At 45.7% G+C, this 26,250-nt stretch overlaps 1 protein-coding gene across 2 annotated transcripts in view; it reads left to right on the top strand.

Moving 5' to 3' along the window:
• Positions 1-26,250, top strand: part of LOC147712937 (cytosolic phospholipase A2 gamma-like) — a 722,719-nt gene that overhangs the window by 153,788 nt on the left and 542,681 nt on the right. For both annotated transcript variants that reach the window (XM_086923600.1, XM_086923601.1), the window contains one exon: positions 22,616-22,733. In XM_086923600.1, the coding sequence (XP_086779726.1) occupies positions 22,616-22,733 (118 nt within the window). The remainder of the gene's footprint in view (positions 1-22,615; positions 22,734-26,250) is intronic.

The raw sequence follows: 26,250 nt of genomic DNA, 5'->3' as shown, positions 1-26,250 counted from the left end.
TTTTAGCTGCCAGGTAGGAGAAGGATCTACCTCCCATGGTGGTCTTGTTGATGCGAGGTACATTGGCAAGGGCTTGGTTGGAAGATCGAAGCTGGCGGGAGGGGGCGTAGAAGGACAGTCGTGTGTTGAGGCATTCTGGTCCGATTTCGTAGAGTGCTTTGTGTGCGTGGGTAAGGAGCCGGAAAGTTATTCTCTTATTGACGGGAAGCCAGCGGAGGTTTTTCAGGTGACCAGAGATATGTTCTTTACGCGGGATGTCTAATATGAGCCTGGCTGAGGCGTTTTGGATTCGTTGGAGTTTTTTCTGGAGTTTAGCGGTAGTCCCGGCGTAGAGGGTGTTTCCATAGTCCAGTCGGCTCGTGACCAGAGCGTGGGTGACCGTTTTCCTAGTTTCGGTGGGGATCCAACGAAATGTTTTTTTGAGCATGCGAAGAATGTTGAAGCAGGATGAGGAGACGGCGTTGGCTTGTCTGTTCATTGAAAGTGAGGAATCCAGGATGACGCCCAGGTTCCGTGCATGGTCTGTCGGGATGGGTGCTTTTCCAAGGGCTTCTGGCCACCAAGAGTCGTCCCATGCGGAGGGGGAGGTACCTAAGATGAGGACTTCTGTATTATCTGAATTCAGTTTCAGACGGCTGTGTTTCATCCATTCGGCTACTTCTTTCATTCCTTCGTGTAGGTTCGTTTTGGCGGTGCTAGGGTCATTGGTGAGTGATAGGATCAGTTGAGTGTCATCCGCGTAGGAGATGATGTTGAGGTTGTGTTGGCGGGCGATGGCCGCGAGGGGGCTCATGTATACCTTGAAAAGGGTTGGGCTGAGTGAGGATCCTTGTGGTACGCCGCAGATGACTTCAGTGGCCACTGACTTGAATGGTGGAAGGCGGACTCTCTGGGTTCTTCCGGTGAGGAACGAGGTGATCCATTCCAGAGCTTTTCCTTGGATTCCGATGTTTCTGAGGCGCTGTAGAAGGGTGCTATGGCAGACTGTGTCGAATGCTGCTGAGAGGTCGAGGAGGATGAGGGCGACTGTGTCTCCATTGTCCAGTAGAGTTCGAATGTCGTCTGTTGCTGCGATGAGGGCGGTCTCAGTGCTGTGTTTTGCTCGGAAGCCGGACTGTGAGGAGTCGAGGGATTTGTTGGCTTCGAGGAAGGCGGCAAGCTGGTTGTTGACAGCTTTCTCGATTACTTTGGCCGGGAATGGAAGGAGCGAGATGGGACGGTAATTTTTGAGTTCGGTGGGGTCTGCTGTGGGTTTCTTCAGAAGGGCGCTGAGTTCAGCGTGTTTCCAGCTTTCCGGGAAGGTGGCGGATTTGAAGGAGCAGTTGATGACGTCTCGGAGGTGCGGTGCTATGATGGAGTCTGCTTTGTTGAAGATGTGGTGAGGGCATGGGTCTGTGGGGGATCCTGAGTGGATGGAGTTCATCAGGCGGATGGTGTCCTCAGTGGAGATTGGGTTCCAGTCATTAAGGATGTTCGAGGGGGGTGGAGGTTCAGTAGATGGTTGGGTGGGTTGGTCTTCGGGTTGGTTGTCAAAGCTTTTGTGGATGTCTGCAATTTTGTTGTGGAAGAATGAGGCTAGGGAGTCGCAGAGTGCTTGAGAGGGGGTGATTGCAAAATCAACAAGTGATGGACTGAATGTGGATCAATGTCACACACTCCCCCAGTCAAAAGATCTGGGCCCAAATCCATCGTTTTTTTGCACTCCACACCACCCTGGGTTAGACAATGGCGATATGCAAATCAGCTCTGACCCTGTTGCCCCATGGGAACAGTCCAGTCCGAACTACAAAAGCCATGTCCTTCCCAGAACGGAATCAAGCATCCGAGGACCGGACCGGTTTCGAGGTAACACCTCTCATCAGCCCGGCTAGCTTGACTCCAAGTGGTGTGGAGTGCCTGGGACCCACGTCTGGGCATCCCCAGCGCACTTAGGGCGGCAATTGCAAAATCAACAAGTGATGGACTGAATGTGGATCAATGTCACACACTCCCCCAGTCAAAAGATCTGGGCCCAAATCCATCGTTTTTTTGCACTCCACACCACCCTGGGTTAGACAATGGCGATATGCAAATCAGCTCTGACCCTGTTGCCCCATGGGAACAGTCCAGTCCGAACTACAAAAGCCATGTCCTTCCCAGAACGGAATCAAGCATCCGAGGACCGGACCGGTTTCGAGGTAACACCTCATCAGCCCGGCTAGCTTGACTCCAAGTGGTGTGGAGTGCCTGGGACCCACGTCTGGGCATCCCCAGCGCACTTAGGGCGGCAATTGCAAAATCAACAAGTGATGGACTGAATGTGGATCAATGTCACACACTCCCCGAGTCAAAAGATCTGGGCCCAAATCCATCGTTTTTTTGCACTCCACACCACCCTGGGTTAGACAATGGCGATATGCAAATCAGCTCTGACCCTGTTGCCCCATGGGAACAGTCCAGTCCGAACTACAAAAGCCATGTCCTTCCCAGAACGGAATCAAGCATCCGAGGACCGGACCGGTTTCGAGGTAACACCTCTCATCAGCACGGCTAGCTTGACTCCAAGTGGTGTGGAGTGCCTGGGACCCACGTCTGGGCATCCCCAGCGCACTTAGGGCGGCAATTGCAAAATCAACAAGTGATGGACTGAATGTGGATCAATGTCACACACTCCCCCAGTCAAAAGATCTGGGCCCAAATCCATCGTTTTTTTGCACTCCACACCACCCTGGGTTAGACAATGGCGATATGCAAATCAGCTCTGACCCTGTTGCCCCATGGGAACAGTCCAGTCCGAACTACAAAAGCCATGTCCTTCCCAGAACGGAATCAAGCATCCGAGGACCGGACCGGTTTCGAGGTAACACCTCTCATCAGCCCGGCTAGCTTGACTCCAAGTGGTGTGGAGTGCCTGGGACCCACGTCTGGGCATCCCCAGCGCACTTAGGGCGGCAATTGCAAAATCAACAAGTGATGGACTGAATGTGGATCAATGTCACACACTCCCCCAGTCAAAAGATCTGGGCCCAAATCCATCGTTTTTTTGCACTCCACACCACCCTGGGTTAGACAATGGCGATATGCAAATCAGCTCTGACCCTGTTGCCCCATGGGAACAGTCCAGTCCGAACTACAAAAGCCATGTCCTTCCCAGAACGGAATCAAGCATCCGAGGACCGGACCGGTTTCGAGGTAACACCTCTCATCAGCCCGGCTAGCTTGACTCCAAGTGGTGTGGAGTGCCTGGGACCCACGTCTGGGCATCCCCAGCGCACTTAGGGCGGCAATTGCAAAATCAACAAGTGATGGACTGAATGTGGATCAATGTCACACACTCCCCCAGTCAAAAGATCTGGGCCCAAATCCATCGTTTTTTTGCACTCCACACCACCCTGGGTTAGACAATGGCGATATGCAAATCAGCTCTGACCCTGTTGCCCCATGGGAACAGTCCAGTCCGAACTACAAAAGCCATGTCCTTCCCAGAACGGAATCAAGCATCCGAGGACCGGACCGGTTTCGAGGTAACACCTCTCATCAGCCCGGCTAGCTTGACTCCAAGTGGTGTGGAGTGCCTGGGACCCACGTCTGGGCATCCCCAGCGCACTTAGGGCGGCAATTGCAAAATCAACAAGTGATGGACTGAATGTGGATCAATGTCACACACTCCCCCAGTCAAAAGATCTGGGCCCAAATCCATCGTTTTTTTGCACTCCACACCACTGGAGTCAAGCTAGCCGGGCTGATGAGAGGTGTTACCTCGAAACCGGTCCGGTCCTCGGATGCTTGATTCCGTTCTGGGAAGGACATGGCTTTTGTAGTTCGGACTGGACTGTTCCCATGGGGCACAGGGTCAGAGCTGATTTGCATATCGCCATTGTCTAACCCAGGGTGGTGTGGAGTGCAAAAAAACGATGGATTTGGGCCCAGATCTTTGGACTGGGGTGAATGTGTGACATTGATCCACATTCGGTCCATCACCTGTTTTGTTTGCAATACCGCCATAAGTGCGCTGGGGATGCTCAGACGTGGGTCCCAGGCACTCCACACCACTGGAGTCAAGCTAGCCGGGCTGATGAGAGGTGTTACCTCGAAACCGGTCCGGTCCTCGGATGCTTGATTCCGTTCTGGGAAGGACATGGCTTTTGTAGTTCGGACTGGACTGTTCCCATGGGGCACAGGGTCAGAGCTGATTTGCATATCGCCATTGTCTAACCCAGGGTGGTGTGGAGTGCAAAAAAACGATGGATTTGGGCCCAGATCTTTGGACTGGGGGGAATGTGTGACATTGATCCACATTCGGTCCATCACCTGTTTTGTTTGCAATACCGCCATAAGTGCGCTGGGGATGCTCAGACGTGGGTCCCAGGCACTCCACACCACTGGAGTCAAGCTAGCCGGGCTGATGAGAGGTGTTACCTCGAAACCGGTCCGGTCCTCGGATGCTTGATTCCGTTCTGGGAAGGACATGGCTTTTGTAGTTCGGACTGGACTGTTCCCATGGGGCACAGGGTCAGAGCTGATTTGCATATCGCCATTGTCTAACCCAGGGTGGTGTGGAGTGCAAAAAAACGATGGATTTGGGCCCAGATCTTTGGACTGGGGTGAATGTGTGACATTGATCCACATTCGGTCCATCACCTGTTTTGTTTGAGAGGGGGTGATGTCGTTAGAGTTGGCCGAGGGATTGGTAAATTCCTTGACGATGTTGAAAAGTTCCTTGCTGTTGTGGGAGTTGTTATCCAGTCGTGAAGGCGGTTTTCTTGGCTTTTCGGATCAGTTGGTGGTGTATGCGGGTGGCGTTTTTGAAGGCGTCCTTGGTGCTGGTGGTTGGGTCTTTTTTCCAGGCCTTCTCAAGGGAGCGGCAGAGTTTCTTGGATTTCTTAAGATCATCGTTGAACCATGATGCCTTCTTGCAGCCAAGTTTGCTTTGTCGTTTTTTCAGTGGTGCTAGGATGTCGGCGCTGTTGGAAAGCCAAAGGGTGAGGTTGGTGGCGGCTTGGTCGGGGTTTGAGGAGTGGGCTGGGGGGTTTAGAAGAAGTGATGAGGAGATCTGGTCGATGGTGATTTTGTTCCAGTTTCTTTGCAGAGTTGGTTGGGGTTGGTTGTTGGGTTTGGGCTTGTTGTAGGTAAAGTGAACGCAGCTGTGGTCAGTCCAGAGGAGAGCCGTAGTGTGGCTGAAGGAGACATGATTGCTGGAGGTGAAGATAGGGTCGAGAGTGTGACCTGCGATGTGGGTGGGGGAAGTGACCAGTTGTTTAAGTCCGAGGTTGGCGAGGTTGTCCAGAAGGGTGGTGGAGTTGCGGTCGTTGTTCTTTTCAAGGTGAAAGTTGAGGTCTCCCAGAAGGATATAATCTTTGGAGGGGAGGGCGTGTGGGGTGATGAAGTCCGTGATGTCCTCACTAAATTGTGCACGGGGTCCTGGTGGCCTGTAAAGGAGGGTGCCTCTGAGTGTGGTCTTGGGGTCGATGTGGATCTGGAAGTGAAGGTGTTCAGAGTTGGCGAGATTGATGTCAGAGCTGGTTGAGATGTGGATGGATTTCTTATGGACGATAGCGATTCCTCCTCCTGTGTGGCCGGTACGGTCCTTGCGTATGATCTTATAATCTTCTGGGATGGCAGTGGTGATGTCTGGGGCGGAGGAGGCGTTCATCCATGTTTCTGTAAGGAAGGCGACGTCCGGAGAGATGCTGTCTAGTAGATTCCATAGGTCAATGGCGTGCCTGTGGACCGATCGGGTGTTGAGCAAGATGCATTGTAGGTGGTTGGGGTCGGGAATCTGAGGTGTGATCGTAGCGGAGATGTTGACGGTGCCGATGAATCTGCAGGAGTAGCATGAGAAAGGTCCATGGGTGTGTCCAGGAGCGGCTTGGACGCAGTTGGGGGAACGGCCGGGGTTAAGGGCTAGGAGGGTGGAGGCATCATAGGTAATGCGGGAGGGCTGGGCAATGCGAGGGCCAGGGGCTCTGGCGCTGGGCGCGGTCCAGGCGCGGACGGGCGTAGACGGGCTTACCTTTGGCGCGGGAGTAACTGTCATATATGGATGGTGGAGGGGGAGGGGCGAGGGCGGCTCAGCTGGGAGGCGGGGCGGGCTACAGATGACCACAACAACAACAAAATGGAGGCGGAGGGGGGAGCAGAGCGGAGCGCTAGGGCAAACGCGCAAACACAGTCAAAGCAACAAATTAAAAATCGAAAAGTGCAATTAAATCAAAGCGGCAACCAGGCACACAGCAGGCAACAATAATTAGGCACTTAGACAAATGAATGCAGCACAACGATACCGAGTGTCACAGAGGGACACTGGGGAGCGACCACTCAGCCCGAGGTGGTACACTCCTTATCAAACTCTCAATGTGGTACACTCCTTTTCATGACAAATATCTTCTCTGGAGGGACCAACAACTGCTGTCAGTCCTTCCAAATCTGACCAACCTTGCATGTCCGGAATCCCTTCTACAGTGGGCAATTCCTCCGCCTCACGGTCCGATACTTGCTACACATCTGGAGTTCCATGGGCTGACTCACCAGACCCAATGCCCTTTCCATTGTCATTGGATGCTTGACCCTTTGTTCCAGGGCACAAGTGTCAAGCATTTCCTTTTTGTGCAGGGTCATAGCACACACCCACTCAGGGAGATCCAGCATCCTTTCATGTACCATTCTCTCCACCCGACCAGTCAGGCTTCAAAACCATTTCCCAGTAGACAGTATACTAGGAATGCAGGATACTCAACTGCATTTGTAGAGCCTGTCACATCTCCCCATTCCAAACTCACCATTGTCATGGGCTGGAGTTTTGCTCTGCGTTATGCATACTTTACATGGTGATACACACCTGGTATGACCTACCTTTGGGAAACCAGTTTCTCAGTGACCATAATCACTCTGGCTCCTGTGTCTCTCAGAGTCTCAACCTCAGGTCCATTGATTTTAGGCCTCTGCTAATTCTATCCATGCTTGGAGGCAAGATGGCCAGGGTTTCATTTTCCACCCAGCCCAAAGACACTAAGTTTGCCTATGTTAAACCCTTCCCCATCTATAGGACAATCTCCACCCAACACCTATGCTCACAATTTCCTGGGACTGCCCATAAGTGGGGTCTTCTTTGTGCAGACCGCATCTCCCTTCTTCTGCCCTGCTGGAGGACAATCAAAACACTGACTTGTCTTAATCAGGTCACAGAACTTTTTGTTCTTTGCAGGGTTAAAGGACTTTCATCAAATACCTCTTCTTCTTGAAAGTGGCTTGGCTTGGGGTCTCTCCCCCTGTGTAGTTTTTTAGATCAGTGAGGACTCTTTCTGTTTTGACCTTCTTTCCCATGGCCTGTCCCCTATCCTCAATTGTAGCTAGCTAGTAGAATCTGAGTCAGTTTTTTCTCTTTCTATAATGAATTATGCAGCCCCTCATAATTGCTCACTTGGCTACCACAAATTAAGTTACGTAAACAACTGAAGAGTGATAGAACAGAATACCACGTACAAGGGAAAACTCTTGACATGGTAAGAGACAAGCAAGAGAAGAAGGAAAACCAAAAATAGGTTAAGTAAGAACCCTCACTCACCACCTAGTGGTGACATGCTTCATCACTGGGTTCCCACTGGAAAGACCTAGCGTCTTTCCAGTGTGCTACGACGCCTGTTTTGCAGCGGAGCTGGTTGTTGTGAGTGTTGAGGGTGCAAACAGAAAAACCAAATTGTGCTAAGTGAGTGCAAGTAATTTAAAAAGTGCGTAGTTGTGACGGTAAACTATTTTATTCAGAGTCCAACCAGCACTGGTTAATAACAATTTCGAGTGGAAACATAGGGTGAGTCTCAATAATTAAAGACACCTAGTCCACAGGGTGAAAGAAATGGTCGACATGTTTCTGCTGTGGGTGAGCCCGAGTCGCTAAGCTTTCGTCAGGACCAAAGAAGTGTAATCCTCCGGTGGTATGCACGCCCTAAGGTGCACCCAGCCGTGAGGAATAATGTGTGAAAAAAAAATATAAGGATAAGTTGATCCAAAATACTTACGGCTTAAAGCCGATTTTGACCCATGCAGCAGTTTGCTGGGGTCTGTACCTGTAAGAGAAATGTTTTGTATTGTCAGCAAAACATCATTACAGTGTCTCATTAATACTAAGTCATGGTAATCCTTCACCACAAATTACCACCCGGGTAGTGGAGTGAGAATCAATGGGCAGTGTTATTATTTGTGCATAGCAGGGAGTCCTAGCAATTTGTGTTGTTTTTTTATTATTAAAAACATAATGAGGAGTCCAAACAACTGATCAGAGGTATAAGGATCGAGTGAATTATATCTATTTTTACTCCTTATCTACCAAATCGTTCCCCATGCTTTAATTCTAATTCGAAAAGATGTTAGGGATATGTAAAAATGAATGGCTATTTTGCCAAAGGTGCAATTGATTTTGAAGAAACACAGCGTGTCCAGATGTATTCCTACTCGAGGAGAGGAAAAGTTGACTATGGGATTCGTACAAAACAATACGATCATAGGAAGACTGGGAGTCAAACTCTAACTCACTTTCAGAGGACGACAGTCTCTCCTCATAGGCAAACGCGGTGGAGGGAAAGCTTAACGCCGCGTATCTGAGGAGAGACATCCATGCCAGTTTGCATAATATAAACGGTAATAAACATAGCGTAGCCGGATTTCAGGTATGTCCATGCGCCGCGCTAGTCTCAAAGATAACAGTAAAAAGCACTTACATTTGCGCTGACGACTCCCCGCCTGGGACCTAATTTGTCAACACCGCGGCCCGGAAGAACGCCGAGTCTGCGCGGTGTGGAGTTACATCGTCATTGTTGTGGTCACGTGGGGGTCACGTGACCTTGTGTTAGGTCAACAGTCCATGTGGGTTAAAGGGGCCTCGCTGATATTACAGTATTGACTCGAACGTCAAGCCACAGAGGCTCCACTGATATTCAATCATTACATCAAATGGAGATAGGGACTCAACCGAATATTTCCAAAATAAATACGAACTGACAAAGAGAGCTCGGCAATGTTGTGTACATCGCTCCGATCATGTCAGGAAAGTTGTCCCTATTTAGCCGTGTTTTCTAATAGCATCCACTTGCAGTGAAATGATATGCTCTGCACTTAGGATAACCATGGTCTCTATGTGGAATTTTAGCTTGTCAATAAACCCCCTACCAGTGTTAAATGTAGTATTAGTACTGCCTTCCGCGGGAGCTTTTAGCAGCAAAACTTTCTCAGCCCTGATTTATTTTTTTGGAGTTCTCAGCGCCTGAGTGCGCTTTTTAAACCCACCCTCTCCTCACCTGTTCAGGGTCCTTGCCCTTGTTCCCTCCCTCCCGCGCAGCCGAGTTGGATGCTGCAGCGGTAGCTCTCCCACTCGCTTCCCGCCTTCAGCGGGCGCCCTACCGGCCACGCCCACTTCTTGGCCACGCCCCATGGGACACTATTTAGCAGCTGACTACGAGCTGACTCGCCACAGGATCACTCCCTGCCTTCCGCGGGAGCTTTTAGCAGCAAAACTTTCTCAGCCCTGATTTATTTTTTTGGAGTTCTCAGCGCCTGAGTGCGCTTTTTAAACCCACCCTCTCCTTACCTGTCCAGGGTCCTTGCCCTTGTTCCCTCCCTCCCGCGCAGCCGAGTTGGACGCTGCAGCGGTAGCTCTCCCACTTGCTTCCCGCCTTCAGCGGGTGCCCTACCGGCCACGCCCACTTCTTGGCCACGCCCCCTGGGACACTATTTAGCAGCTGACTACGAGCTGACTCGCCACAGGATCACTCCCTGCCTTCCGCGGGAGCTTTTAGCAGCAAAACTTTCTCAGCCCTGATTTATTTTTTTGGAGTTCTCAGCGCCTGAGTGCGCTTTTTAAACCCACCCTCTCCTTACCTGTTCAGGGTCCTTGCCCTTGTTCCCTCCCTCCCGCGCAGCCGAGTTGGACGCTGCAGCGGTAGCTCTCCCACTCGCTTCCCGCCTTCAGCGGGCGCCCTACCGGCCACGCCCACTTATTGGTCACGCCCCCCGGATCTCGCCTCCCACTCTCACTACTTAACATGTGCCTCTACCGTTCGCGCAGCGGACGGGCGCAGCGGGCGCGCCGTTTGCGCGCCGAAGGCGCGCTTATGGCAAGCCCGTCTGCGCCCGTCCGTGCCCGACCGGGACCTGGGGCCACAGACTCTGCCCCTCGTCTGGCGTATTCTTCGGCCCAACTCTCATCTTTCTCTGCCTCAATCCCTCTCTCCCCATCTACAGCTCTTCACTTATCCTCGCATGGCATCTATGCCTGCCCCCCCCCCCGGTGGCGTCTCACCTTCTTCTTCTTCCCCAATCTCCTCTCTGCCCCCCCCTCCTTGTGTTTCCCCTGTCTCCCTTGATGCTTCTGCTATTCTCTTGAATACACGCTCTGCCGTAAAAAATCAAACCGCCCTCTTCAATCTACTGGATACGGACCCCCCGGACTTTCTCTTCCTCACTGAGACTTGGTTTTCCTCTCATTCACTTCCTGACCTTCTTGCTATTCTCCCTGCAACTTACTACGCCCTCCGTGCCGACCGCCCAGATGGAAGAACTGGGGGTGGCGTGGCGATGATAGTCCGCCGATCCCTGCAATTCCAGCTTCTTCCGCATCCTGCCATCACTAATGTAGATTTTCTGGTGGCCCGCTCTCTCAACCTCCCGGTTCCCCTCACGGTGATTCTTCTGTACCACCCCCCTCAGTACATGTCCTCTTTTGTGTCCTCTTTGCAGGATCTCCTGGCCATCCTGGCTGTAGACAACTCGTCGCTAATTCTGCTGGGGGATTTTAATTTCTGGCCGGGCGACCCGCAGGAGGACCCCCTCTCGAAAGAATTTTCTGCTACTCTCTGTTGTCTCAACTTCTCATCCCACGTCTTGACCCCTACCCACATCCATGGTCATATTCTTGACCAGATCTGGTCTCTCCGTTGCAATCCACTGGTGTCTTCTATCTCCCCCTGTGGTTGGTCTGATCATTTTTTGATCTCCTTTTCTATCCCCTTAGGTCAGCCTGAGAAAGCTACTTTGCCCAAGAACATCTGGGCTCGGTGCTGGAATAAGGTTGATCTCAATGATCTTTCCTCCTCTATCTCTCTATCGGCCCCCGCTCTGACCGACCTCCCTGTGGAAAATCAGGCGGATGCCATCCACACTTGGCTTTCCGCGGCTTGCGATCAGGCCGCTCCTCTTAAAAAGATTCGATCGGCCCGTCTTCACGACGCCCACAGGTGGTTCTCCGATGACCTTAGATCCCTGAAGCTCGAGCTTAGACGGACGGAACGTCGTTGGCGCCGCACCTATTGCCCCACTCTCCGCCTGAAATATAGGGCCCTTCTCAATAATTACAAATCTGCTATCTTAGCAGCCAAATCCAAATACTTCTCGGACCGCGTTGCCCTTTCGGCTAACAAAACTCGTGAGATCTTTTCTCTGGTTCGTAGCCTTGCCACTTCTGACCGTGCTGGTCTTTCCCCTGCTCCTTCGCAATCCCTCTGCTACTCGCTGAACACCTATTTCATCAATAAAATAACCACCATTAAGGCCAATATCCCGCTTGTTCCTCCCCTTGATCTACCGGACCATCCCCCCCCTCTCTTCCCCCGTTTTTGATCATTTCACACCCATCTCACCCGAGCTTTTTCTCGACCTCCTTGTTAAGGTCAAGTCCGGCTCCCCGGCGGATTGTGCACCTGCTCGTATCCTCAGAACTTTATTCACTAGTTGTCCCACCCCCTCCCTAACCTTTCTCAACTCCTGTCTGGCTCTGGGTTCTGTCCCCTCTTTCTTTAAGTCTGCCATCGTGCTTCCCATCTTGAAGAAAGCTGGCCTGGATCCCTCCCTTCCATTGAACTTTAGGCCGATCTCCCTCCTCCCCTATCTAGGGAAGATTCTTGAGAGCCACGTAACATCCTGTCTCTCTTCTTACATCGAGGGGAACAACATCTTGGCCTCCCACCAGGCCGGCTTTCGACCGGGCCACTCCACTGAGGGTTTGGTCCTGGCGGTCCTTGACGAACTGAAGGGCAAGGCCGATGGCAACCTTCCTCAGGCCTTAGTCCTTTTGGATTTGTCCGCTGCGTTTGACACGGTCGATCATACTATTCTTCTTGACCGTGTCAGCGCAGCGGGCATCCAGGGCGTTGCCCTCTCTTGGATCGCGTCCTTTCTGCAGGGACGCTCACAGGCAGTCCACCTCTCCTCCTTCTCGGCTCCTCCCCTCCCGGTCACGTGTGGGGTACCTCAAGGCTCCTCTCTTTCCCCCCTCCTCTTCAACCTCTATATCCGCCCCCTTATTTCCTCTCTTCTTGAGCTGGGGGTCTCAGTGTATAATTACGCTGATGACCTCCAGCTCGTCTTTGATCTATCCTCCCCCACTCACTCTCTTCCCAAGCTCAGGTCAACTCTTGTCTTTATTTCTCAGTGGATGAGCTTCAATCATTTGAAGCTCAACCCTGACAAGACAGAGCTTGTCCTCACCGGCGGCCCCTCTAACCCTTGGTCCTCTGTCCACTGGCCCCTTTCTTTTGGTCCTCCACCTTCCCCGGTTCCCTCTGTTCGGACTTTGGGCATCAAGGTCAGCAATGACCTCTCGATGCACGCACACATTAGTTCTGTTGTATCCTCTTGCTTTCTCTCCCTCCGCCTCATCCGCAAGATCTCCCGGTTTTTTTCTGTTGATGCCCTCAAAGTTATCATCACTGCCCTTATTACATCCCGCCTGGATTATGGTAATGGCCTGTATGTAGGCATCCCTGCCTACAAGACCCGTCGTCTCCAGGCCATCCAGAACCAGGCGGCCCGTCTTGACCTTCGTTTACCTAAGTTCTCCCACATCACTCCCGCCCTAAAAACCCTTCACTGGCTCCCCGTTCAGTTCAGGTCCCAGTTCAAACTTGCCTGCCTGGCCTTTCGGGCACAGGCCCGGTCCGCTCCTCTCTTCATCAACTCTCTGATCTCTTCCTATGCCCCTCCCCGCTCCCTCCGATCTTCCTCCCTCTCTCTTCTTCACGTTCCCCGCTTCTGTAAGTCCCGCACAGGGGGCACCCGCTTCTCTGTGCGTGCTCCGCAAATCTGGAACTCTCTTCCCCTCTCTATCCGCTCCATTCCCATTTTTTCTCATTTCGGAAAGCCCTCAAAACTTTTTTCTTTCTTCAGGCTTTCCCGGGCTAATCTCTCTCGCACCAGTTAGGCAGTTACCGATGTGTTCCTCAGCGCCAGGAAGCCGCTTGGCCACAGAGCGCTCTATAAATTTCTTTTTCATTTCATTTCATTTCAATATTCTAGGACCGGGGTGTACTGCCTCATTCATATTGACTGCAGGAGAGACCAAGGATATAGTGCCATAAGGGAGAGAGTGTATCATGCGGAGGAAACCAAGGGCAGGCAGGCTATACTAACAGTGTTGAAGGACAGGTCATGGGTATGGGTATGAAGTGAGAAGACATTCTCGCTGAGTATTAACTAACATGTGCTCACACTCAATGTTAGATCATAACTCCAAGTCCTAGCTTGATTTGTACCTGATCTTTATAAAAAAGTTTTGTATCATACAGGTAAAAGAACAGGATTTATTTACGGAAAAGTATTTGGTATGCAGATTATTAACACATTTAACGCCTCAATATAGAGCCCCATGGGATATTGTCGTTTAATCCCTGTTTATGACTGGATAAACGGTGAATCCACCGTTGTTCTTTTTCGAAAAAAAGTCTCATCACCTTGAATTTGCTCCACCACAGTCCACCGCATGTCATTCGGTGTGTGATTGCTGGCAATAAAATGGTTCGTAAGTTTTGTTGCATTACGTTTACACCGAATGCTACTGCGGTGCTCACAGATCCTTAACTTTACCCTTCTAGTGGTCAAACCAACATACTTTAAACCACAGGTGCAGATGATTACATACACCACGTTGCTGGTATTGCAGTTGGTATGACCACGTTGTTCCCACTGTTTGCCTGGTTCAAGATTCAAGAATTTCGAATGAGTGGTAAAATGACAAATACTACAATCCCCGCTAGGGAAATGACCCTTTACTGCTGGGAGCCCCCAGGTTGATAAAACGGTAGTATCAGGGTTGATTTGTTTTTGGCCGGGCATGTAGGGACTAGTGCGTCCTTCAAACTACTCGCTCTTTTGTAAGAAAAAAGAGGTTTTTCTCACTTCAGTTTGTTGCTCGTCAAGATTTTCCAATTTTTCTGGATACTTTGGCTCAACTTATTGGACATCGTGTTGTATGTTGTTACACACGTTAGTGGGATTTCTTGTATTTCATTTCTCGGAATGTTCTCCAGCAGAGCATCTCTGTTTTGATTCAGGGCTCTCTTCCGACTCCTGTTGAGTATCCTCTTTGGATAATTGCGTGCCTCCAGCTTTTCTGTCAGTTCGTCTGCTTGTTTTCTGAAATCCGACTGATCACTACAATTTCGTCTAATACGAAGGTATTGTCCGTAGGGGAGATTCTCCCGTAAGGGACGAGGATGAAAACTATTAAACAACAACAGATTGTTTTTCGTTGTTGGTTTATAGTACGTCTTCGTATGAAGCAGATGTTCTCTCTTATGATGGTGATGTCGAGAAAAGTAATGCTATCCTTGGCATACTCATACGTGAATCTCAAATGGGGGTTGCAGATGTTAATCCAAGTAGAAAAAGGGGTCCAAGACGCTTCATCTCCCTTCCATAACAGCAGGACATCGTCAATATAATGTTGCCATAAAACCATATTGGAATTGAAAGGGTTCGTGTGGTTCAAGATGAACTTCTTTTCAAAACTGTACACATACAACCCGGCCACCGAAGGGGCAAAAGTGCTGCCCATAGCGTTCCCTGTAGTTTGGAGATAGATCTGATTCTTGTACTCAAAATAATTTCTTTTGAGTGCCAAGGTGGCACAGTCAACCACAAAACCCTTTGGGACTGAGAAATTCCAATCAGTTTGTTCTAGAATCTCTGTCACTACCTTGATGGTTTCATCCTGTGGTATACAGGTATAGAGACTCTCGATGTCTAGAGTCACGAGGAAGGTAGGTTCTTCTGGCAGTTCGATAGTCTTGAGCATAGCTAACAGACTTTTGGTGTCTTTAATATACGTCTCAGTCGACTGTATAATTGGTTTCAGAAAAAAGTTGCAATACTGTGAGAGAGGTTCCAATAGCGAACCGATGCCAGACACTATTGGGCGTCCGGGTGGCGGTAGAATGTTCTTATGGGTTTTTGGCAGCGTGTAGAAGTATGGTGTCCTGCCAGCCGATGATGTAAGGTAATCTGTTTCTTGTTTGGACAACCATCCTTCGGATTCGGCTGTGGAAACCAGATCCAGAATCTCATCCCGAAGACTCTCTGTGGGATCCACCCTCAGGGCGGTGTAGTTGTCTGTGTTGTTCAATAATCGTCTGCATTCAGCATCATAAGCTGCTTTGTCCTGAATCACTATGCCTCCGCCTTTGTCGGCACTTTTTATCACTATGCTGGTGTTCTTTTTCAGTGATTGGATCGCTTGGTGTTCAACAGCACTAAGTTTGTTGAAGGTAGCAGGACTAGTAACTGCCTCAACTTCAGAAAGAACAGCTTGTTCGAAAGTCACAATCTCAGGTGGAACGAGATGTGTGGGGGGTGTGAAACTCGACTTAACTCTAAAAGGAGTGTCAGGTTTTATCAAATCTGTGTGCTCAGTGTCCTTACTCTTCTCAAAAAAACTTTTTAATCTAAGTTTTCTAAATAACTCATTGAGTTCACAAAGTAACTTAAATTTGTCACATCGTGGGGTCGGAACGAAACCTAGGCCTTTTTCCAAGACAGATTTCTCAGCATCATTCAAGATGTGTGTCGACAAATTAGTTATTAAGCTTATCTGTTGCTTGGGCCTGCTCTCTGCTCCCCGGTTTTGCTTCGGGTGTTGTCCCCCACGGTCTCTGTTTGCTCCCAATGGACCTGGTTGGATCCCTTGCGCTTCCCCCGGCCTCGTCGGCCCTGGTCTAAAAAAGGCTGCCGAAAGGAATTTGCTTGAAATTGTGGTGGAGCAAAGTGTGGATTCCATCCCATCATTGGCGGTGTTGGAGCTTGAAAAGGGTTATTTTGATAGGGCATCATGCCGGGATGTTGAAAAAAATTTGGGCCATCCCTGGTAGAGAGGAGGGAAGGGTTGATTACCCCGTCCACATCCACGGCCGTACCACAAATCAAGCCCTGTAGTGCCTTTCGCTGAGATGTGCACAAAGTTCACCCAGAACTGTGCATTATGGACCACTCTCATCTCACAGGCCCTTTCAAATGCAGCCAGCCATTTCTCAAAATCCCCACCCTCAGTATATATGAGAACCATTCCAGTCTAGAGCCTGGGATTAAATCCGCCACCCCTGGTTATCTACTTCATTGTTGCTGTCACCTTCCTCCCTTGCCCACTTCTTCTTCTCAAGGGCCAATATTCTCTTTTCCAAAGACTAAGGCGCAAGCTGCCTTTCATTAATGGACATCGGTGGGCCCTGTACAGGGGACCCCGTCTTACCCCCATTAGCTGTAAGTATAAAACTGTTAGTTGAAGAAATGGAAAGGTAATCATCATTCACTTCCTGGAGGGGGTTGGAGGGGTCCCCCTCCCCTTCCTTCTCTGGAGCTGCCTTTGACCAAGCCTTAAGGGACCTAATCAACTCTGCTTTCCTGATCGTGTTGCTATCAAGTAGCCCCCTAGACCTACACTGAACCCTAAACTCAGCCACTGTGCATTTGTTCACTTTAGCCAGCTCCAGCTACATGGTGTCCCTAGTTTTAGGTCACACATACTTCACAAATCAGCAATAGAGCAATCGATTAAACATCAGTTTTGGTCCAAATTAAAAAATCAAATGTTTTGTTGGAAGTCAATTTAGTGGAATTTGAAAGGTATTAACTTAATTTACTGTATGGTGTAATTTAAACACAAGCCCATATCCACATCTCTGAACACCAAAATGTTGGAAAGTGGATTATTAGTAGGGGTAAGTGCGCACATACAACATGCAATAAGGTCAGCAACCAAGTATAAGATCCAGACAAGGTATCAAAACATTAGCCCCTGGCTCAACCCTTGGCTCAACCCTTGGTAGCTACCTGTGATCAGGCAGACTTAACTCTAGAGACAAGTATGTAAAGCTTTCAAATACACTAATGCATTAAATAAGTAAGAAACAGCAAATGATAGAAATCGCACCCCAATTTTAAAAAACAGTATAGATTTAGCTTTAAAATGACACCTAAATGACAATAATCAAATATAGGGGACCAGAGATATGAATTTTTAATAAGTAGCCTCTTTGTAGTGCTTAAAAACATAAAAGCATCAACTTGAAACCTCTAATGGTCCTTGACCTTAGCACATAGAAACCTTTCTGCACAATTTTCTCTCTGTCGTTCGGAATGCTTTAACAGGCTGGATTTGCACAGGGTTCACCAACTTGGTTCCGCTGGAGCTCCTAGTCAAATCATGGAAGCTTTCAGTCTGAAGAACTTGGAATCCTGACCGGGCCACGTTTGAAGTTGGTCTGCTTGACTCTTGCCGTCGTGTCAGTTTAGTTCACAAATTCCTCTTGAGGGTTCAAAGTGCCCAAAACACAAATCTAAGGAGCTATAAGGATTGAGATGGTCCTTGGAAGTTTTGAATACAATTCCCACAATGCACCAGGCCAAACCCTTAAAAGTCCACTAGATGCACTTTAGAGGCTGTATGACACATTATCATTGTTTGCACCCGCTCATCTTTCAAAAGGTGCGCTGGCCACAAACAATAATAATTCGCCCTATTATGGTGAATGTGCTGCCCCCAGGGCATCCGCAAATTTGGCCATGTGAAAACACAGAGTACCTGCTCTGTGTTTTCACTGTGCAGGTGGCACCCGCCTGCACTTTCAAAGGGGGTTAGAGATGCCCTTGCAGGGTGATGTCTGGGGGGCTTCATGGGACCCCCTGTGCACCCTGCAGAGGCATGCTCTCAGGGGACGCAATGATAGTGCACCATCTTTTAAATTGTGCAATGTCAGTGCACCTCGTGCAGGATTCTTTGACTCTGTGCCCCTTTCTGTAAAATGGCGCGGGCACAGATTCAAAGGAATTCTCTCATTTACATAGGGCTTGCCCCTATACAAATAAGGGAACACTCTCTGAAGGTAGCGCTGGTGCATTAAGTGTTCCAGCTCTATCGAAAAAGCTCCTGCGCCTCCTTCTGTAATACTGAAGAGCCCCAGGGGCACGCAAAGCAGGCACAACTGCCCGTTGCACCCCCGGGGCACCTTCTGTAATATGGCCCCAGAATGGGGACTTCTTGTGGGAGATGGTGCAGGAAAGCTCTGGTTAATGTGTTGTTTTTTTGTAAGGATCTACTCCTTAATCCTTTTTGAAGCAAGTCAAAGTCCTCGGGGCTGTTGTTCTAAGTGTGCAACAGGAGCAGTCCTTTAAGGAGCATTCCTGTGTGGTGCAAACAAGGAGCCAGCAGGGCAGTCCTTTTTTCAGGGAGCAAAGTCAGAACTCTTAATACATTTGTGAGAGCTGTATAGCAACTCAGTTTTACTTTTAGTTCTATGATCTGGAGTGATAGGCAGAGGGCGTATCCCTGTCCAATGAGGTGCAGGGTGCCATCAGAAGCATGACAGCTTCCTCCAAATGTTGGCATATTTTTGTCCATCAAAGCATGGAACTTTACAATTCAAGATGGAGATTGTCTCTCCTTTGGAACAAGAGCTGAATAAACCAGCACCCCTTCTCAACTCTCCCGACCTTTTGCATATTTCATTCCTGGGCCTGACATCAGACTGGGAGTACAGGGAGAGAGGGGGTAGGCCTGGCATTCCTTAGTGTCATCCTCTCTCTTTGAAGCCTTGTATGATTTACTAGCCCCCATTCTGACCGGAGCTCTGCAGCTGCAAGGCTCCCCCATCTGATAAGTCCTGCTCTATGCAGCCACTTATCACCTCACCAAAGCAGCCTGTCTGTTAGAACTGACCAATCAGGTAGAAGGCTGGGGTTTAATTCAAAGAAAAGATAGTAGTTCTATGGCTTATTTTCTGCAGCAGTTATGATAAATTCAACAGTGGCAAGTTGTTGGATTTATCATTGACAATCTTTTAAGTCTTTGAATGACAGTTTTAACTCTTTTATATCAATAGCTACATTTAAATGAAATATTCCAATGTTAGTCTATGAAGCTAATAATCTACAATGGGGAACACAGAATTTGCAGTTTTTCCCTCACCAGGGCATCTAAAACACCTTTTATAATGTCCCTTCTTATTTGGCCCCCCACCACTGGGACACCCACAGGAGACTTTACGGGTTACTTATAAATAAAAATAATGTAGATTACCACTTGGGAAGTACCTGTACCACCAACGTTGAATTTGCATACAATTTACTTTTAAGGACAGACTGCAGGGCTGCATTTAAAAGTGACTGCAGACATCACTGTTGTGCACACTTCATTTCAGGAAATCGACTGGACCTCTAAACTTCCCTGCCCTATTTTTTACTAAGAACGTATAGGTAGCTTGAATCCCCCATGCCCTATTATATACTATAGATTTAGAGGTTCTGTCATTACCAATTGTGATTATACCTAGTTACCATATACTTTTTTTTATCAGAGCTGTGGCCATGGGGCTGGTTAGCAGAGCCCAGGGTAAAGTCAGTTTACCACCAGTATCAATCAGACAAAATGGGGGTTACCAGGCAGCAAAGATGACTTGCTCGCAACTATGAAAGTTATTAGACAAAAACAATCCATTGATATACAGAAACCGGGATTCCAATGTGGATCTATGACAGAATTTCGACAGACAGAATTTCGACCTACACAAATATCGGCGTAATTATATCGATTGCAAAAATATCGACGCCCTATGTACAACATGGTAAATATCGAAAAAATAATATCGATGTTAAAAATATCGTTGTCAAATATATCATTTTTTTGGGGGTTTAAAATAACATAAAAAATACTGTAAATAATACTTATAAATTACTTAAACATATTTAAATATATTTAATATGGTAAAAAAATAATAATACATATTTAATTAAAAAAATAATATTTACAAATCATATATAATATATACTTACTTAACAATAATTACTATTCCCACTCCAGTTGGTGCAACAGTAGGGAAAACTGACCCTGAACCTAAAAAATATCCCTTTACCCAAGAACTGAAAACTGACCCTGAACCCTAAAAATACCCCTTTACCCAAAAACCCCAAACTGACCCTGAACCCTAAAAATAGCCCTTTACCCAAGAACTGAAAACTGACCCTGAACCCTAAAAATACCCCTTTACCCAAAAACCCAAAACTGACCCTGAACCCTAAAAATACCCCTTTACCCAAAAACTGAAAACTGACCCTGAACCCTAAAAGTACCCCTTTACCTAAAAACTGAAAACTGACCCTGAACCCAAAAAATATCCCTTTACCCAAGAACTGAAAACTGACCCTGAACCCTAAAAATACCCCTTTACCCAAAAACTGAAAACTGACCCTGAACCCTAAAAACACCCCTTTACCCAAAAACTGAAAACTGACCCTGAACCCTAAAAATACCCCTTTACCCAAAAACTGAAAACTGACCCTGAACCCTAAAAATACCCTTTTACCCAAAAACTGAAAACTGACCCTGAACCCTAAAAATACCCCTTTACCCAAAAAACCAAAACTGACCCTGAACCCTAAAAATACTCCTTTACCCAAAATTAATTCATATTACAATTAAATTACTTCCCACCCTATTCCCCTATAAACCCACAACCCGCTCCAGTAGTAAAACATATAATTTTGTTAAAAATATACATAAATTATCAATTAATTATTCAATTAATCAATTAAAATAATTCATTGCCAATTAATATTTAATTGCAAAATAAATTAATCATTAAAAAATAATTATTTAATTACAAATAAATTACTTCCCACCCTATTCCCCTATAAACCCACAACCCGCTCCAGTAGTAAAACATATAATTTACTTAAAAATATACATAAATTATCAATTAAATAATCAATAATCAATTAAAATAATTCATTGCCAATTAATATTTAATTGCAAAATAATGTAATCATTAAAAAATAATTATTTAATTACAAATAAATTACTTCCCACCCTATTCCTCTATAAACCCACAACCCGCTTCAGTAGTAAAACATATAATTTACTTAAACATATACATAAGTTATCAATTAATTAATCAATTAATCAATTAAAATAATTCATTGCCAATTAATATTTAATTTCAAAATAAATTAATCATTAAAAAATAATTATTTAATTACAAATAAATTACTTCCCACCCTATTCCCCTAAAAACCCACAACCCGCTCTGGTAGTAAAACATATTATTTACTTTTATATATTTTTTATTTATAAAAACATATTAAACACATATTATAACAATTAATTTAAATACTTCACTAAAATTTCTAACACATATTAGTAAATCGAAATTACTTACATCGATATATATGCTATCGATATAAGTAATGTCGATATTACTTACATCGATATATATGCTATCGATATAAGTAATTTCGATATTACTTACCTTAGGGTCTATATTCTGGCCATCGATATTCTGGACATCAATATTCTGTCCCTTCGATATTAGCAACTCGATATAAGTGTAAGTCGAAATTAAAGATTCAATATTTTGACTGTGTACCTTCCAATGTATTATAAAAAGATTTGTTTTCAAGTGTCTCAGATCAATGTATATACTGTGTGCTAGTCACCCTTCAAATCTCAGGTGTGTGCTAATTTTCACTGAAAACTGCAAGACAAATGCTAATATGTTGCAACAGAGAACATTTCAAAGTCAATGTCTTCTTTCTAAGATGGCAGATTCTGCACAAATCAGGAGGGTGTAACGTTTTTACAGCAATGTACATTCCTGTAATTGCAAACAGTGTCTTTTGAAGTGACCACTTCTTGTATTTTGGGCCTCTAATGTCTGCTAACTGGAAAAAAATATTCTCAAAGGTACTGGTAACTTGGGGATGGAATTCGCATGGATTACAGGTGGAGCTTTGAGATTCCCCTGTGAAATCTAAAATTCTATGTCATGTATCCCTGGTAAATATTAGTTTCTCCACGGAGTTTCTTCTGGACATTTGGGGTGTAGAAAGCAGCTGAAACCTTTGGAGGGCAGTGGAACCATAACTGAGTTCCTTCTTTGTAACTAATCATTCTGATGTGAATGGTAATGGATGCAGTTATTTCCCATTAGAGGGTGAACATTTGCTCAGATATTAGCTATTCCAGGCACTTGGAATAAAAATACCTACTGGAGTCGGAGATTTCAGCCATCGATGGATTCCAAATTCCATCCTAATTATAGAATATTTGCTTGCTGGTGAAATCCTGTACTGTGAGCAAAATCTTTAAAACATTAAAGAGTTGTAAAGTGTATACACTATGCAAACATTCACTAGCAAAATGTCTGTCATATATTACCTTGATTTTGCACATAGTTGTTGCAACATACAAAATCATTGCAAGGTTGCAGGAAATAAACAATTCGATAGTTTTTAACATTAGAAAATTCTATTTGAAACATTCTGAGCTATAACATTGTTCTATTCTGCATTTTGCATGTTGTTTATTTTTTTACAAACGTGTATTTTCTAGATCAATGAAAACACCCTCTCTAATCACAAAAAGGCATGTGAGAATGGTGCAAATCCATATCCCATCTACGCTGCAGTGGAAAAAAGCAACCTCGTAAATGACAAAAAACACTCTCCTGGTAAGAAATTCAGTATACACATTGATTAAACTTTTGATAGAGATCCATTCCCTCAGCACAAAAAAATCTGAAGGACATATACACGAAAAGGTGCCCAAACCACTTTCTCCAAAGCAAAATCGGTGTACCACAGTCCAATTTAAAAGGTTATCCTGTTTTATGTGATCCTCAAACTATCAAGGCTTTATACTATGCGAAATTTCCAAGGTTACTTTGATAAAATGTCCGTGGTACAGTGAAATGATTTAGGGCCAGATGTACAATGTCTTTTTTGCATGCGCACATGGGTTTGCGAACCCGTTTGCGCATGCAAAAACCAATAAGGGTATGTACCATTCCAAAATAGCGAGTCGCAATTTATTTATGACTCACTATTTTGGAATTGTGAGTGTCTATTAGGAACGGGCTTTACCTTTCTAATTGCAAGCGCAACCCCATGGACAAATGTTTTTTGACCTCTTCAAAAGGGCGGTAATGGGGTTGCCAAAGGCGAGGGTTCCCATGGGGACCCCTTCCCCTTTGCAAAAGGAGGGGAAAATCTTTTTTAAGGGCAGGCAATGGTTCTAGGGACCACTGCCTGCCCTTAAAAAATGAAATAAAAACGTAATTGTTTTTTAAATGCATCCCATTTTCTTTTAAGGAAAACAGGCTGTATTTAAAAAAAAAAACCTGCTTTATTAAAAAGCAGTCCCAGACATGGTGGTCTGCTGAGCCCAGCGAGAGGTCCATTAATATTAATGAGCCTCGTAATTTGCGACCCCATTGGGAATCGCAAAACAGTGTAATAACACTGTTGTACATGCATAATAGAAAATCACAAATTGCGAATTGCAAAAGAATACTAGGGTACTATTTTGTGCGTCGTACATCTGGCCCTTACTCAATGAACCCTGAGAAGCTTAATAATCACAATGTTTTGATGTTTGTCGTATGGAGAAGATTTTTCTTCTTTCTAAACATAGTTAGCATAGTTAGAATCCTTCACAGCATAATTATAACCTGGTACTCTGAACGTTTTAGAAATCAAAATGTATAACCTTGATAAGTTGGTATCGTGAAACCAGAAATTCAATATATCACAGGCAAACAACAGAGATAGGTTTATACAAAAATTCTTTCATTTAATTTACGCAGGTGTTTTTCATGACAATTTCTGTCAGGACTGTGTGTACCCCTATTTTAGAACAAGTACGGATAGGAAGATATTAACATTAGTCGTAACACAACACAGTCCTTATCAGGATGCACGAGAACAGCTGGCACGTGTTTCGTCACATCCAGTGACCTCCTCAAGGCTCTCGAAAATAACTTCAATAGTCGTATTAATTATCGACCATATTTCGTCTTAGACTGTACAGGACGCGGTTGTAGCATCAGGATCCAACAGTGTTCTAAAATGTAAATATTGCCCATAGGATGATCACTTGTTGGGAAAGGAAAGTCCAAAAGATCAGGCTCAAATGCAGCTACTATTAAGCTTGCTACAAGTCCATAATAAGTCAAATCAAGATGTATAGTATTAACAGTTGTTGTGTTTTCAATAGTATGGTCTGACAGTACGATGCGGTTTCAAATACCTAGAGAAGTAATCATACTAACCATATTCGAATGCCAGGAAACCTGTGTACCCTTCAAAATGTGGTCGCGGAATTACATCAGTGATTAAAAGACAATCAGGGCTATGATTGGCCCCTTGCATATAAATCAGCCATCCGCAGCCTTTGGCTCCCAGTTAATTAGTCAGCAAAAAGCTGTTGTAGAGTATCAACAGTGTCAATGATAACAGGAACAACATGAATTTGAACAATGATGATAATGAATTAATAAGTAGACGAGAAAGGAAGTGACCCCCTTATTGTATTTCCTGATTAAAAGGAAAAATCATAAGCATTACCAGAAATACAATATGTACTAGCAAGAAATGTTTTCCAAAGCTGGATGAAAATTGCAACATTATCCTGCAATCTGTGAATGAGTAGCCCTCTTCACATTTCATAGCATGATCAATGGAACCATCAGTGTGCAGCTCTACTGTAGGCTAAGAGATCCCCACTAGGCAGGCAGGAATTTCTAGCTGAATGGCAATCCTCCATCAGGAGTTGAAGCCCATGACCTCTGCTGTGCTGGTAGGCCATGGCTTACAATAAATTACCTTCTACCTTTTTTGGTGATCTCAATGCATTAAATAGGGGTTAATACAGGGGATCGTGGGAATCCCTTACGGTACTTGTGTGTTCTTATTTTTTAATAATGCGGATCACTCAGACAAGTTAAGGGCAAATGTGTAACTACCTCTTAATACTGACTGCTGGGTATGTCCCCTAGGCATAAAAAAATTGCACTATATCCATGTAGCTTAATGTTGTCAGTACAGTGTTTAGCTATCAGCTATTGATTGGGCCTCTGGATTTGGTTGTAGGAGCTATTGAACAAACATTTGTCACTGACCCAGACATGTTTTTGCTGTAGGTTCTAGTTAGTGCGAACCTCCACTCTTGGGGCAGATGACAGAAGGCTTTATTGTCTGGAAACAAGACCCTGTTGCTCAGGCTGCTGAGGAATTGAATGGGATCATCCATTTACTCCCTAACATTTTCTTTAGGAGATTGTTCTAAGATATTTAGAATAGACTAGGGTCAAAAAGATGGCCGTAACCCAAATTCAACACAGTCTGTTACTTGGTACTGGCACATGTAGCGACTAAAGGAGGAAACAGTGCCAAATAACTCTAGATATATTTTAATAACTTTACCTGTCCAGTAGGTTAGATTGTGTATAAAAGGGAACCATAGATCCAAGACCCTAATTCCATTTTTTGCACAGATTTTGTCTCGATGACTGACTACAAGAAAATCAATCTGTTTTATATTTTAACTCAGGCTTTTGCATTTCGAACTCCAGATTTATAACTATTGGAACTGAGGAGAGACAGAAATGGGTATATGAGAAAAGTCTGGTAGTTCACAGACACACCCAGTCTCCCTTCAAATCTTTAGAAAACGGGATGGTCTAAAGGGAAATCATGTAACTACTGTTGACACTCTGCATTCTCAGGGATGCAACTTCTAAGAGAGAATGTGGAGATACACAGTTAATCAGGGAATTTATGATTTTACATGATTAATCAAGAGCATGCACTCAGCAAGTTTAAGGAGGCTAAATGCAGTCAATACAATACAATCTTTATTTCGACGCTTAAGCATCATAAAAGAAACATAACAATTCATTACCAATACAACTGCTGCACACAATTTTTTTTTTAAATCATAAGGACAAGTTTCACAACATATTTCAGGGCTCATTATCTCAAAATTCAAGACTGTTGTTTATATACACTTTCATGTCAAACAATATTCTAGGAGCGAAGATTATACGCACAAGTTAAAATAATAAATAATGCGGATTAAAACAGCAGAATTAAAAAATGTAATTAAACAGATAACCGCTAGTTCGTAATTTAAAAATGAGTCCCTTTTATAGAAACAAATCAATTTTATGTCAATTGATTTGTTCACAT

Source organism: Lissotriton vulgaris, chromosome 5 (genome assembly GCF_964263255.1).
Source record: "Lissotriton vulgaris chromosome 5, aLisVul1.2, whole genome shotgun sequence".
Classification (NCBI taxonomy): Eukaryota; Metazoa; Chordata; class Amphibia; order Caudata; family Salamandridae; genus Lissotriton; species Lissotriton vulgaris.
Note: the sequence above shows the minus strand (reverse complement) of the source record. Positions and strands in the feature narration are given on the sequence as shown.